This window comes from Hydra vulgaris, chromosome 15, assembly GCF_038396675.1.
Source record: "Hydra vulgaris chromosome 15, alternate assembly HydraT2T_AEP".
In the NCBI taxonomy this organism is placed as follows: Eukaryota; Metazoa; Cnidaria; class Hydrozoa; order Anthoathecata; family Hydridae; genus Hydra; species Hydra vulgaris.
The window spans coordinates 17,390,289-17,406,871 of NC_088934.1; the positions used below are offsets into that span (position 1 = coordinate 17,390,289).

At 25.6% G+C, this 16,583-nt stretch overlaps 1 protein-coding gene across 2 annotated transcripts in view; it reads left to right on the plus strand.

The window, feature by feature from the left end:
- Window positions 1-16,583, plus strand: part of LOC136072128 (protein PFC0760c-like) — a 57,644-nt gene that overhangs the window by 6,760 nt on the left and 34,301 nt on the right. Inside the window, exons 1-8 of one of the 2 annotated variants that reach the window (XM_065820583.1) lie at window positions 4,573-4,742; window positions 5,116-5,154; window positions 5,258-5,303; window positions 7,393-7,425; window positions 10,597-10,686; window positions 11,120-11,217; window positions 11,376-11,406; window positions 11,500-11,579. In XM_065820583.1, coding sequence (XP_065676655.1) covers window positions 11,128-11,217; window positions 11,376-11,406; window positions 11,500-11,579 — 201 coding nt within the window. In that variant the 5' untranslated portion in view covers window positions 4,573-4,742; window positions 5,116-5,154; window positions 5,258-5,303; ... (1 more) ...; window positions 10,597-10,686; window positions 11,120-11,127. Of the gene's footprint in view, window positions 1-4,572; window positions 4,743-5,115; window positions 5,155-5,257; window positions 5,304-7,392; window positions 7,426-10,596; window positions 10,687-11,119; window positions 11,218-11,375; window positions 11,407-11,499; window positions 11,580-16,583 lie in introns of those variants that run through there. The other variant, XM_065820582.1, reaches the window with a different exon arrangement.

Below are 16,583 nucleotides of genomic sequence, written 5' to 3' on the forward strand. Positions count from 1 at the left end.
AATGTTTTTAAACAATAAAGTTTTTTTTTGTTATTTATCAGTTACCGATAACATATTCGTGATCATAATTTATTTTCATAAATTAAATGAACGTCATTAAAACTTTACGTTATTGAATTAACAATAAACAAAATATCTTATTAATAAAATATTTACATCAAAATAAATCGTGCATTTTTTAAACTAAATATGACTAAAAATAATTTTTATATTTAAAAGGAATTTATATATTTAATTCCTTAAGATAAAACTTAAAACACTTCTTTTTTTTTAACTAATTTTAAATAACAAAAAAAAAATTATGAAACAAACTGTTTCTTTAACAAAAAAATATATTATTTTACAATTGCGGTTAAATGCTTTTACTTACGACTTTATTTCTTCTGAATAAATGTCACGTTAACGGTAATCAAAAGATAATTTAAATATTCTAAAAGATATAAGTTCTTGCATAGCGCAAAACTGCTGAACGCGTAGGCAAATTGCCTTTTCGCAAGCAAAATGCGAGCTGCGTAGCGCTTCTTAACAAGGCCTGAAATGGGAGCAACTATGGGCAAATTTTGAAAGTTTTAAAATATTACTAAACACCAACTAAAGACCTGAAAAAAATATTTTGGAGAAATATGGAACCTTTCAAGTCAATTTAAAATTTAGAAAAATCTATGCAAGAAGATATACTATATATATATCTTCATCACCTGAATCCCCCTATTATCGTACCTCTTACAACTACCTTAAAGCTGACTGGCATGGAATCTTTTGTTCCCTCTCGACGATTCTAGGTCAAGCCTCACTCTCCTCCATGGTTTTCCTCACACTGTGTTGCTGCTATTGCCAATCGAAACCGTTATTTCCATATCTATTAGCAAAACACTTCTCCAGAAAACAGATGTCTGTTTATTACTGCAAGAAACCATTGTAAAAAGGCTTTGTCTAACGCCAAAGCCCGCTATTCTCAGGTCATGAAATCTGGTATCTCATCTCAAAAGTTAGGCTCTCGTTACTTCTGGAGAATCTTTATTGATATTAATAATAAGGGCAAATCTTTAATTCCACCTCTCTTGTATGGTTCAGACTTTATCACCTCACCTAAAGACAAAGCTGAATTGTTTGCTAAAAACTTTTCATCAATATTATCTTTTGGTTCTACTAGTTGCGTTCTACCTGATATTGCCAAAAAGCAGGTTGATCCATTGCTTGACATTCGTATCACTTTAGCTTCTGTATCTAAAGTGATTTCCTGCTTAGACTCTTCTACAGCTTGTGGCATAACATACCTGTTATTGTCTTGCAGAAGTGTTCTCAGGAGCTGTTGTCTATACTCTCAAAACTATTCAACAACTTCAGGGGTTCCTCAAGGTTCTATCCTTGACCCTCTACTCTTTTTAATTTACATTAACGATCTTCCAGATATTCTCACATCTAAGGTGGCATTGTTTGCTGATGATACTACCATTTATTGTTGTCGTGATAAGAAACCAACGCTCTCTGATTGCTTGGAGGGGGCATTTGAGCTCGAAAAGGATCTCACTTCTGCTACAGCATGGGGCTGACAGTGGCTGGTGAACTTTAATTCAGATAAAACTCAATTATCTTCAGCCAATCGTTATCGCAATAATTTAGATCTTCCTATATTTATGAAAGGTGATGTATCAATGAGTAATCTACTCTTCATCTTCTAGGATTAACTCTTACTTCCAATCTTTCTTGGAAACCATATATCAAATCAGTTTCAAAATTAGCACCTGCTAAGGTTGCATCTCTTTATTGAGCTCGACACTTTCTTACTTTGGATTCTATTCTCTATCTCTATAAATCTCAAGTCTGGCCTTGTATGGAATACTGTTGCCATATCTGGGGCGGATCTTCTAATGATGCCCTTTCTCTTTTAGACAAGGTGCAAAAACGCATTGTAAACATAGTTGGACCTGCACTTGCAGCCAACCTCCAACCATTATCACATCGTCGTAATGTTGTTTCTCTTTCTCTTTTCTATAAATACTATAATAGGCACTGCACTAAAGAGCTAGCGTCTCTTGTGCCATCTACTAAAATTCATTCTCGTGTTACTCGTCATTCAATTAAGTGTCATCCTTTTTCTGTGACTGTTCCTAAGTGCTCCAAAAATGCTTATTTGTCTAGTTTTTTTCCTCAAACATCAGCTCTTTGGAATTTGCTTCCTTCATCTTGCTTTCCTGATTCATATAATTTGCAATCCTTTAAGTCGTTCATCAATCATTATTTTGCTCTACAATCTTCATCTTTTCTCTTCCAGTAACTTCCAACTTCAATTAGTGGTTGCTTGCAGCCTTGTTGGAAGCAAAATTGTTTAAAAAAAAAAAAAAGTGTGTGTGTTATTTGCTTTTATACAATTAATATAGTAATGCAATATTTCAACTTAATTATATACTTTTAAAAAGTACATACCTTAACAAATATATATATATATATATATATGTATATATATATATATATGTATATATATATATACATATATATATATATATATATTTGTTAAGGTATATATATATATATATATATATATATATATATATATATATATATATATATATATATTTATATTTATACATATATATATATGTATATAAATATATATATATATATATATATATATATATATATATTATTACATTCCAAAAAAAAAAAATATATATATATATCTACTTTAGCATATTTATGTGAGCACTTGCTCACTTTTTTTGCTTATCTAAATCAGTATGGCTTTTTTAGAAAAAGAAGAAAATGAAGAAAAATGAATGAAAAGATTGCTGCCCTATCTCAAACCCTCAGTCAATGTAGCACTCCACTGCGAGTCAGGCTATTTGTCAGTTGATGTATGTACTGAAGCCCCCGACAGAAGGCTTTTTCAATATGACGTCACACTGCTCACCTAAATTAGCAGTATAAGATATATGTACATATATATATATATATATATATATATATATATATATATATATATATATATATATATATATATATATATATATATGTATATATATATATATATATATATATATATATGTATATATATATATATGTATATATATATATATATATATATATATATATATATATATATATATATATATATATATATATATATATATATATATATATATATATATATATATATATATATATATATATATAAATGACTTTGTGTGTGCATGTGTTTTTAATGGGAGCTTTTTTCAATAGATTTTGTTTTGTTTTGTAAAAGAATATGTCAATTTTTTTTTACCCATTTATTTAACCACAAAATCAAAATTTACAAATTTAATTATAATTTACAAAAGTTAGGTTCGCTGTCACTCATATAGTTAAAAACAAGTTAATGGAGTAACACCTTAATAAAATAAACAAATAAAATTAAAAAAAATTAAGACAAGGTAATAATAAAGAAAATAAACTTCATTAATACAAGTAATCAAAAAAAAAAGGTAATAGGAATAATAATCAGAACAAAAGTAAGGAGTAAGGCTAAGAAAAATGAAAAAAAAAAAGAGATGAGATGAGATAAGATGGGTAAGAAAAAAAAATGTAAGAGAAAACAAAAATTTTAATGACATAAGTTCAGAATGATAGAGTGATAGAAAAAAATTTTCGTTGAAAATTATAAAAAAGCAAAATAAACGCAAATTTAAATTAAAAGAATATATACATACAATTTTCAATACATACAACATTCAAGCCTGTATTATGCATTACATAGATTAGTTAAACAAAAGTAAATACAAGATATAGAAAAAGCAACAACAACTAAATTGACAGAGAAAAATGCAAAAAAATAAATACATTTTTTATATACATAAATACACGACATGTAAACAATGTACAAAATTAATTAAAATTGTTTTTGTTTTTTTTCTTTCCATAAAATATTAGTTGCAGAAAAATTTTAGTTCTTTTTTATTATTTTCCATTTTGGAAGACTTCTTTTCTAACTTAGATTTTATTTGTTTTGGTTTTTTTCTTGTTTCTTATTTTTATTTATTTAAACCTGTATTCTTGTTTATACACTTTTTTTTTTTCCAAAATGTTTTTAATTTTTTTTCTTCATGAAACTTTTTTTTTTGATATATATATATATATATATATATATATATATATATATATATTTATTTATATATATATATATATATATATATATATTTATTTATTTATATAACTATTATAAATTAGTTCTACAAAAAACTATTTTTGAATGGATTTATAATTTTTTCAACTAAAGTTGGACACCATTTCAAGCAATAAGAAAAAATTAAAATAGTTCCTTTTTATTGGGTGAACAATATAAAAAGGTGGAGTAAACCACTTTACAAAAGAAAAATATTATAAATAAAAATAGATCTATCTATTAATTAAAATTGGAATAAGAAATTAAACTTATAGATTATTATCCTATTAATTATTGACTAATATTAGTATTTTGTTTTTATCAAATGAATTTTTTTTATTGCACAGCAATAAGATATTACCTTTAGATTTAGAATAAAAAACTCTATTGACTTTTTGAAACTTTCAAAAGTTTTAAAAAGTTTATTAATCAAAGCTAGTTTTTTATTGAAAATTTAGAAAGTTTTAAATTAGTAAATTATAATTTTTTAAAATAACGCACCTTAAAAGGCTTTTACCTTCAGAAAGAGATCATCAAACTGAAGTATTGTTAAAAAGTGACAACTGATTGTAGCTTAAGTAAAAGTGATCAACTTAAAAAAGTAACAAAAAATATTCTAGCTTACTTAATACCAATATATGTTTTAATTTTAATTATAGTTGCTTGTTCTGGTACTCATCTCAAACCTAAATATATATGAACTCAATCTAGTCTTTGTTTTTTTTATCATGTTTATTATTATTTGTGCTATTTTGCACTTATGTTGTTATAAGTAACCATTTGTTTTGCACATATGCTTTAAGTTTACAGTTATTTATGTGTTGGTTTTAATTTTGATTAATTAATTGAAATTATTAACATTATTAAAAAGTTTATAACTTTGAAATTATAGCAGTTGGTAATATATTTTAATACTCAGTGCTAGAATAAAGTTTTTAATCAATTTAATAATACTGATGCATGTTATATTTTAGGACTCAGATCAAATCTCGCTTGCCTCAGTTATTTCATTAGTAAGTAATATTTTATATGTATAAGTTCCTTTAAATCCCTATTTTAATTTAAATTTTTTTATATAGAAACAAATCTCACTATTTTGTATAACTTTGTATTTAGAGAAGTATTCCAGATGATTTTGTTTTGGAATCTAACAGAAGTTTAGGTACTTGAGTTTTTTTTTACTTTTTTAAAAATCTATATCTTTAGGGGTTTTTTATTTTAGTTTAGTTTTCATTCATTTAGTGATTTTAAACATAAAATTCTTTTTAGTTTAGTTTTTAATTTATTTTTTTTGTTATTTTAAGCATTTATTTTCTTTAAGCTTTCATTCTTTTGATTACTTTTAATATAGAATTATCTTTAGTTTAGATCTAAGATTTTGGTTATTTTAAGCATAACATTTTTTTGTTAAATAAAAAAATAGTTACCAACAAATTTTTTTTGTTAAAGATAGAGGTGATTATAAAATTTTGTAGAGTATCAGTAATTGGCAAAGAGATCAGAAAGATATTTTATATTTGTCATAAGTAATAGTTTATTTATCATTATCATGTCTTAAGCATGATAATGATAAATAAACTATTATAAATAAATAAACAATTATCATTACATGTCTTAAAATTTATGATTGAGAGAGAGTTTATAAGTCCTGATCCATGTAAATGAAGGAAAAGAGATTAGCTTATAATTAATACACTAATAGATATTTTTTAAAGTGTTATTCATCATCTAGATTCAAGTTGTTTTGAAATAGTCATTCCTATAGTGCCGCATTAGATAATTATTTGGTAAAGGTAAAAGGTGTTATTTGGAGAACTTTTTTTGTAAAAAATGTGAAAGCAATGGCTATGATTTAAAATAGCAGAAAGTAGAAGAAAGCTTCTTTAGCTTTTATCAATATGGTTTTTGATTCTTTTGTTCTAATACTGAATTTTTAAATTTCATAGAACAGAAAAGTTTTATTGAGTGTTAGATTGATGCAGTGGGGAAAGGATTGTTGCTGTCATATTAAAGACTTTTGGTAAGGTCTGACATTCTGGTCTTCTACATAAGTTTTTTTATATCATATAAATGCAATAGTTTTCAAAATCTTTAAATTTCTTCTTTCATTAATTAACATATTAGAGTTGTTGTTAATAGATAAATTTAAATTTCATTTTTTAGTTATCTCTTCAGTATCATAAGGTTTTATACTTGGTTCCATATATCTATCTTTATTCATCATTTCTATTAATAATCTCCCTGACAATGTTATCTCTAAAGTGGTTCTATTTCAAACTTTTTGATTGCTTAGAACAGGCAACTGGTCTTGAATGTAATCTTTTCTCTGTACTCTGTATTTTTTACTGTTAGTATCTTTTACTATTGACCTTTCATAAAAATAATATATCCAATCTAAGACAAAATTAGCATCTGCTAAGTTTACCTCTATTTATTATACCTTTATTTATTATACTTGTATTTTTTAATTTTTTTAACTAAATTTACCTCTTATAACTCTAGAGGACTAGGTACAACAGTCGAAGTGGTTGCTCCTTTTTTTTCATAATTATTTTTTTGAGAAACAAATTGAGTCCAGTCTTTTAGAGGCGTAGGGTGGGTTTGAACTTGGAACTTTGTAATTGTAAGCCAAGTGCTATACCACCCCATTTAACTCCTTATTAATTATATCATCTTGCTCCTGATTCCATTTTTTATTTGTATAAATCTTTAATATGTTTTTGTATGGAACACTGTTGTTATACTTGAGCTGGTTTTTTAAATTATGTCATTTTTTTTTAATCAAGTTGCAGCAATGCATTGTAAAAAGAAAAAAAAAACTTGTATAAATTTTTATGAAACTGAGTTAAAAATCAAGTGCTTTACTCAACTATTTGAGTCAGATATTGAGAAAAGAGTCAGTTTTGATCAAGTTTCTATGAAATAAAATTTACCAAGATCAATAATACTAGTATAATCTAAAAAGAGAGCCAATAAAAAAGTCAAAACAAGACAATTATGAGGATAGGGAAACTGATAACAAATAAAAGATATCACTATTCAAAAAGCATATACATTTTTGATTATGCATTTTGTTATATTTTACTTGTTTATATTTTTAAATTATAGAAATAGAGCTAGAAAATAATTCAATTATTATAATTCTTGTTGTCTTAAAATGTTTAGTTATATTACTCTATTTTTTTTAAATTTAAAAGTTTTACTGTTTATATTAAAATATTTCGTTAACTAAATTTCTTTTGTTTTCTCAGTCAAAGAAAAAGTTCCCAAAATACTCAAAAAAGGTTAGCTTTTTTTAATTCTTTTGTTAAACATGCATATATTTATACATGATAAATACAAACCCAAGCAAAGAAAGAATTAAAAAGTATTTCATTGTCATCTTTTTATATCAATTTTTCTCTCGCTTTGTTATCAAAACAGAAAGAAAACAACTTAATGTATATTGTAAACATGAGTAATTATTGTTATCAATTTCCTTAGATTTTCAACAGAAAATATAAATTTTAAGTATTGAATATTGAATTTCTTTTGGAGCTCCTAATACATAAAATTGAATTTTAAATATATAAATAACCTATTTATACAAAACATACCATATGGAATTCAAATAAATTGCTGTTCACATTCCATTTATAAAGATGCGAAGTTGGACCAACAACAACAAGAAAAACTTTAAAAAAGAACATGATTAAGAATATTTTTCAACATTAAATTTTTGTAATAATCCTATCTACTATTTTTACCATAATTATTTCTAATTATATTTTTTTCAAATTGACTTTTCATAATGGCTTAATGATTACTCCATTTTTTAATGTATTTTTTGTAGCTAAAAATAGAATGATAAATTAATAAAATAAAATAAATAAAAAAAAAATTGTTTATTATTAATATTTATAATTGTTAAAATTATTACTTATATTCTTTATTATTACTTTATTGCTTTTGTTGTTGATTATTTATGTAGTACTATTTTTTTTTGTTAATATTCAGTTTATTTTTGATAGAGTAATAATTAGATTGAAAAAAATCATATTGCAAGATATTTGATTTCAAAATAATCATAAAAATTTTGATTTTGAGCTTCATAAAAAAATATGATGAAAAATTATTTTATTAAATACATTTTCATATTTAGTAGATTTCTTACTTTTATTATTATTTAAAGTATATTTTTATAGACTTTTTATTTTTATTATATTAAAAAAAACAGTGGTTTTATAAAGATTATTATCAAGGATTGAATTAAGTGATCTGAAATTGTGATATCTGGAAAAATTTCTGGTCCTTAAGGTTTCAATTTATGAAAAACTGTGAGCTCTTAATGGAAGTTTCTATGCAAACTTTCTATGAAGTTTTTATAGAATTTTTTATGGAAAAGTCAAATTAACTTAATTTTGTTAGCAAAAAAATGTTATGAAAAAACAAGACCATTTTACAAAAAAACAAGACCATAAATTTATGACCACAAAAGTAATAGATAACACTAGCTTATTTGTTTAAAGAACAGTTAATCCAGGTATTATAAATAAAAATAAAGAATAAAATTAGTATTATATTCCAAACATTAATTTAAATAGAAATGTATCTAGAAAAAGTACTACAGATGTATAAATGATATTAGAAACTCAAGGAACTTTCACTAACACGTACTTTTAAATACAGGCATTTTTCAAGCTGTTAGTAATAGAAATATGTATGTTAATTTTAAAATCAATTATTTTTATTAGGCAGAAACTTTGAAGATTTAAATGTTCTTGGTTATTCAGTTAAATAATTAAACAAAAAATGCAAATTGTTTTTTAAGCATTTTAATAGTATTTTTTTAAGTGCTGTAAATAAATTTTCATATTTTTTAAACGCCTCGGTTTTTAATTTGTTAAAATAAATTTTGCTGCCATATCAAAGAAAACAACAATGGCTTGAGTAAGAAACAGAACGAAGTTTCAAAGCTTAAAGTTAAAAAAGCAACAAAAAGAAAATGAAACTGAAGCTTCAATATTATAGGAGCTAAAATATTTGATTAAGCAAACTTTAATTATATACACTTTGTTATGCTATGTGCACATATAACACTTAAGAAACGCAAGAGAAAATGGTAAATAAAGATCTAATGAGGTTAAGATCATTACTTTCTACAATTTCCTGTGACTTATTGAAAACAAATAAAGAATATGTAGGAGTTGTGCACCAGGCCTTTCATGATCCGTATTATGGGTCCAGGCTTTCTAGTATCCTACGATTACTAAACTCTTTAGGACTATTGCGATTCACAATATATATAAAAATACATATATATTTTATATATATAGGTTGCTTTTTTTTAATTTTATATTATACTGTTTAGTTTATTTTTCTAGTTTTATTTGATGACTATTTGTATGAATAAACTATTAAAGTATCAAGAGGTTTTGTATTATTGTTTCAAAGATCAATGGATAAATAGTTTTTATTGAATAATTTTTGAGTTTTATGATAATAATAGAGTTTACAGGTTTAGTAAACTAAAACATTGAAGACCAGAAATATTTCCAGATATCAAAATTTGCAATTACTTAATTTAGCCCATTGATTATTACACAATGTAAAAAGTTTTTTTTTTTGTTTTGACCTTGGATTAAAAGTGTGTTTTGCCAAAGACAAATAGAAAAAGCTTTTTCTCCACAAAACTTTGCTTGTGGCTGGGACAATGATATTTTGAAATTTGTGTGTTTTTGACAAAGTTCTCTATTTTTTGGAGTCGTAGATCAGAGAAAGCATCACATTACATTTTCCACAACTAAGCTACTGGTATGTGAGTCAATCAAAGGTTTTAAAAGTGTCATTCCTTGTTTTAATTTTCTTGCTTTATTCTCATTTGATTAATTGTGACAATAATCACAGAAAGGGCTTGCTACAACAAATTGAATTCTTTGATAACAAAAGCAATAAATTAAAGAAATGAAGTGGAAATCTCAGAAAGTGCACATGCTGCCACTTTATATCAAGTTAGGCCTCCTTATTTTTTTCACTGCTTTTGACTGTGAGTTTGCACTTTTTAAGTATTTCTAAGATATTTTTGTGAAGCTGTGTCTGAGACTAAGGTTAAAATAAGTATCTTCTGAAATATAACACTTCTAAGGACAAAAGTTGTGTTACATAGTGCTTTTTAGTTTTACTTTATGATGTCAATTTAAGTTAACCATAGTATTTTTTTTATTTTTTATTTTTTTAAATTTAATTATGTCTCTAAACAAACTGTTCTCAGTTAAACAATTTAAAAGGAGTGCATAAAAATTTATCTCTATAAATGATTGACAAAAAATATTTATTATAGTTTAATTGTAAAGTTGTTTACCTCCAGGTAATTTTTAAAAATAATTTTTTTTGATTTTGTGCTATTTAAATCATTTCAATCTGATAGGTTACATACATGGATTTTTTTTGTAATAATGGTTTATTTATTAATACAGGTTTACCCTATGGATCATCTTCTAAATCTAAAAAAGTACCAAAAAAGACTGGAAGAGAAGTTTGGGTGAATGCAATTCAAAATGGAACAGGTTAAAGTTATTAAACTTATTGTTCCAGTAACTTGTTGTAACATTTTAGTAGTTTGATCAAGTAATTTGTTAAGTAACATACCCTGGCTCAGTTCCTATAAAGACATTACTTACAAATGTAAAATATTAATTATAGAATGTAGTCTTTTACAATCTACTTTGTGTCCTGTTACCTTGTATGATGTTTTATTACTAGACAAAGGCTAGGAGAAAGTAAATTTAGCATGAATTCCCATGGTTTTGAGATGCTTGGTTGAGGAAAGGTTAAGGATTGTGATTCAATAAACATATATTTCTTCAGCATAATAGCATTTACATCTTGCTGTTTTGTAAATAGCCTCCTAGGAAAGGCTTTGAAGATAACAAATTTGTGCTTTTCTAGCATTAATAGTTGTCTTTTTTCTTCAAAGATTAAATATTTATTTTACTTTAGGATTAAGTATGGAGAGCTCTGCAATGAACTCATTAAAGCTAAATAAAGGTGGTTCCCAATCCTCTGCAAGTTTATATCTTAAAGAAGCAATGGGAATGGTAAACTTATTTTGCAGTTTAAATTTTTTTTATAACTCATGTTGCAAAACTTTTAATTCAAGTTACAATGTTTTTAGTTATGTTGCAGTGCTTTTAATTTATGTTGCAATGCTTTTAATTTTAAGCATATAAAATAAACCTTAAAATTATACTTTTAGAAAACTGGAAAACAAAACAGGCCTCTTAGTGGTAAGGCTAAAAAGTATACATGTTTAACAGTGTTTAACCATAATGCTTTAAAAGTTATTTCTAATAAACAATGTCAATTTTATTTTTTTACAGCAACGAGTCGAGTTGGAGGTACTGGTCCTGTTTACAAAGATGCTGAAACATATTATGATGAGATACAAATACTAAAAAATGTATGTTTTTTGCTTTGAAATAAATTAATTTATTCAAGTTATGCCGCCATCTTTGACAAAACTCTACATGCCTTCATCCTCGTCTAAGATTTATCAAAACACCATCTATCTTTAATGGTTATTTAAAGTAGTTTGATTACTCTTAATTTGTATAATGAAGCTATGACTATTTTGTAATTAGAATTTTTTTTTAATTTATGAAACTTAGTAGTAAAACAATAATCTAAAAAAGTAATTGTGAGCAACAACTAAGTTGGTATTGCTGTGAGCAACAACTAAGTTGATATTGCTGTTTAGCTTAGTTGATATTACTTGGTTAATATACTAGATATTACTTAGAGATTATTGATATTACTTAGTTGATATACTATTACTTAGTTGATATACTAGATAATCAAAAAAGAATTTGCATAGTAAGCTATTGACTTATGGTAATATTTTATTCTGTTGACTTATGCTGACATTTTATTCTATTGATTTATGTTAATGAGAGTACCAACCCCAAGCGCATGTTGTGCTTCTGTTAAAAAAAACTAAATGTTTGAGCTAAAATTTTTGATTAAAACTAAATAATGAATGTGTATCAATAAAAACTACTCTTGTCATTTAAGTTGAAGCTCACCTTCTTCTTATACTTTGTATCAGTATATGACATCATTTTAGAATTTTCTTTATTTTGAAATTATTAAATGTGAATTTTGATAAAATTAACTAATAATACGGAATAAGAATTTATTAAAAAAAATTTTTCATTCTTGATAGAAATTAGCAGAGGTCAATTTATTGGTTGGACATTGTCTGACTAAAAACCTTAGATTGTCTGATTGAGTTACAAAAATCATCTGATATTTTGACTAGTGGGATTTTGAGTTCCTCAAAATTATAACTTATTGTTCATTGATGTGAAGTTAATAAAGTAAAACCTAATGTTACATGTTTGACAAACTTATAAAGCTTAATGATTACTGAAGCATTGAACCCTAGTTAAGGCAATGTTTCTTAAATGTATTGTTAAAATGACTGTACTTTTGACAGCTTTTTTAAAAGACACTAAAAATTTACTGGGAAAATTATTTTCAAAAGAAACGTTAAAGTTAAAGTTATACCTCAATACATAAAATGCACCATTAATATGTCAAATTAATTTGAATGAGCAAGTTAATATTGAAAAAGCGGCTAATATCTAAGAAATGCCACATTAACTAATGTGTAACTACCCTAGGATTCATCCTAGGATGAGTCCTAGGGTAGTTACACATCAAATCACCCAGTCTAATTAAACCATGTCTTCCTTTTTGTTTCAAATTTTGTCACTTTTTGTCACTCTTTTTTATAAGAAAAAATATTGCATGCAAAATGTCAGTCAAAAATGTTGAGGGGTTTACAAGATATTACAAATTTTTGATCTGCTTTCCCAAGATTGCTAAGATTTTCTTTATGAGATTTAAAAAAAAACTGTTCACCTTAAAAAAGTAAAAATAATGAAAAGATTATGAAAATAAGCACTTTTATTTTGATGCTTTTTTGATGCAGAATTCAAAAAATGCACTTAGATTGCTGTAATTTGAAAAAAACATGCTTAATAATTAGAAAAACAACTAACTTATATAATTCAAATTTGGAGTTAAATATCTCAAAACACCATTATACATTATAAATATTTTTTTTTATAAATTATTATTTTTCTTTTTCTTACACTTTAAAAATTTAAACGGAAAAGCAACTGAACATAGAAAACTATAATTAAAAATATATACAACTTTTAAGGATTTAGTGAAAAATATTTTTGAAAAATAATATATAAATGTATAATATAAAAAGAAATAAAAATACAAAAGGTTATTTTAAAATGTACAAGATGTTGATTGATAATTATACAAGATTTCTTAAGGTATTGAAGATAGAAGTTGTTGTGACTGTAGTTGTAAAAGTTGTAATAGTTAGCAATATAGTTGCCATTTTGCTTTCACTTCTTTCATTTTAGCTTTTTCAAACATAGTTGTTTCCAAAACTAGAGGATGCTTGTTGAACAGATAATATTTTCAATATAACAATAGTCTCATCAAAGCCAGTTAAAGTATTCAGATGTATCTTTTAGGTGGAGGAACTTCAGCCTCACCTTCTTCCAGGTCGATTTCAGTTATGATGCCAATTCACCACTTATCATCATACACTACCATTACATAACCTCCTAAAAGACAGCATCAGATTGAAATACATCTTGTATCATTTTAAGTTTGTGAGTTATCGTGTAGTAAGTGTCTGCAAATGAAGCTAATTTTGAGTTTTGAATTTCTTGGTTGATTTCTTTCTAAAAGAAAATATATAGCTCATATAGCTTTTAAATTACATTAAGGTTTGTTTTTTGTTTATGGATGTGCTTTTTGATACTTACATAACCTTTTTTTTCCAGGAATAGTTTGACAAAAATTGTAAAAGTCATAAAATATTTCAACCAAATCTTTTAAATATTATGCGGTAGTGGTGTAATGGTAGAGTTCTTGCTTCATAAGCGAGAAGTTCCAAGTTTGATCCCCACCACATCCTGGTAGTACTGTGCTTAACTTGTTTTTCAATCTAGGGGCCTTGTTTGTCAAAATTTGTGTTTCAGAGTAATAGAGTTGAGAGAGGGTTGTAGCCACAATTAATGTAGCCTCCTCGACTGTACTGTATAAACTTTACCTTTATACAATGGAGAAATAGCTAACAATCCTTTTTTGTCAAAAAGTCCTCTAGCCATCTTTGCCTGATATTCTTTACTGCAAATTTATTTTGTACCTCTAATATTTAGCAACTCGGGGGAGTTGTGTGAGAAGTTGAACAATAGTACTTTTGTAGGAACTTAGAGTTTTCTCTTTTATCAAGTCTATAGTTTCATAAAAGGTTTAACATTCTTTTTGATACCATTTGTTTCATCACACATTTTTTTCTGAAGGAACTTTGACATGACTTTTAATTTTTCTAGTTATGTTCTTTATCATTTTGTTGACTCGTGTGACTTTTTGCTTTCCTTCTGAGCGCATATGGTTTAAAGATTTTGAATAAGATTTTATATTTATAGGAGATATGTTAAAATCTTGAAGAAATTTGTTGATCTCTTGTCTTGTTATTTTGAATGATGGTCGTACAAAATCCTCATCTTGTTCTTCCTGTTCTTTTTTTAGAATATCTTCTTGCGTGGCAATCTTTTATTTACAAGGTTTACAGAGTTTCTTCCCAAGAGCGATTTATTCCAGAAATTCCACACCCTGTAGAGTTTCTAAATTTTATGATAACTCATAACTATTATATTACATTTGAATTAACTGACTTTTAAACCTGAAGCGCATAGAGTTTGTGAATTATTTAATAGCCCATAAATATCATATTGCTTTTGATTTAACTGATTTTGATTAGTAAACAAGTAAAAATTTCTCAGATAACCAACAGCGTTATTTTAACTTAGATTATTAATTTTATTTAGATTATTGCTCAATACAACTTTTTGTTATTTTTGTTATACAGTGTATCTTTTTTGGTTAGAAAAAATTATATTTGAAACATTGCTAAGATTCATTGTTATGTCAGACTTGTTATGCTTATCCTTCAAAAACTACAATACAAAGTATTGCTAATTGACCAGTATGTAGTATTTGTTTTATCAAAGTATCAGAAGATTTTGCTTGTTACACTAAAGAACATAAGTGAGGCATTGTAGAGAATGTAGCACTTAAAAAGCTATGAGAATTATTCTAACGAAAACACTTGAAATACCAGAAAATGTATAAAACTCAGTTTTTCCGTCATTCAGAGGAGTAATGGTAGTTCAAAATGTTTAACTGAAACAAGTTAAATTAATATTGTCTTCTTTGCAATCTTCACAGACTGTTATGGCAGTAACTGTATGGAAAAATGGAAGTCAAAATTAGCTAAAATTTTTACTTCAAATGGTTGAAATATTCTGTAGATTTGTATAGTGAAATTAAAGACCTTTAAGTTCTGCACACCAATTTAAAATCAATGTTAAATGCATGGATAACTTCTCAAATATATTTATTCAGGATTCAACTAATTTTAAAAAAATGTTAGTGATCATGAAAACTCTTGTAAATTCTTTGAGTATGCTTGTAAACTGTATATGGAGCAGAAAAACTACTGTTAGATCAAAGGTTTTACATCCAATTACAAAAATGCTTATGATTAACAGTTTATAAAACCATTGCTGGATCAACCAAGGGATCTTTAGATAATGATTTTTTTAAAGTTTTTATTAGCACAGTAATATATTTTAACCTATCTTAGTGTTGAAAAAGGTTTGTGGCTACTAATCAGTCCATCTGTATGAAAATTAATAAGCAATGGGTGCTACTATGAGTTAATCCATTCCTGTATGGAAGTTAATATAAGCAATGAGTTCTACTATGCGTTAATCCATCCCTGTATGGAAATAATTGTAAGCTATGGGTGCTGCTATATCTAGTTATATACAAAATCTATCTATCAATTATTTGACAATGAGGCAGTTTAACAATTTGTCTTAGTTAAATTTTAGTTTTAAAACTGTTTATCATTTTGGCAACTTAAATGTTTCAAGCTAAAACTGTTTTTTCTGTAACCAAAATGATATATTTAAAGTTTATTTTTTGCATCTAAATTGTGGTGTAACTTTCTCAACTGCTGTTTATATTATTTAATATTATTTTTAAAATTAATATTATTCTTATATTAAAATTTTATAGTTATATTAATTTATTAATTAAAATTAATAATAATTTATATATTAATTTTATTAAATCTTGTTATTAAAATTATTATTGTTATTAAATATTTAACATTACAAATCTATTCATAAGCATCTTCAAGTAATGATAAAAGATGTCTATTTAAATTACAAGGATTTGCCTTTGTAAAATATATAATTGGTTGCTGAAGCATTTAAATACACAAGCATCAAACAAAGTTGCACAGCAATTTATGAGGCACCCCTCTGAATCCAGGTTGGCACTTAGCACTGCTTACCTTTAA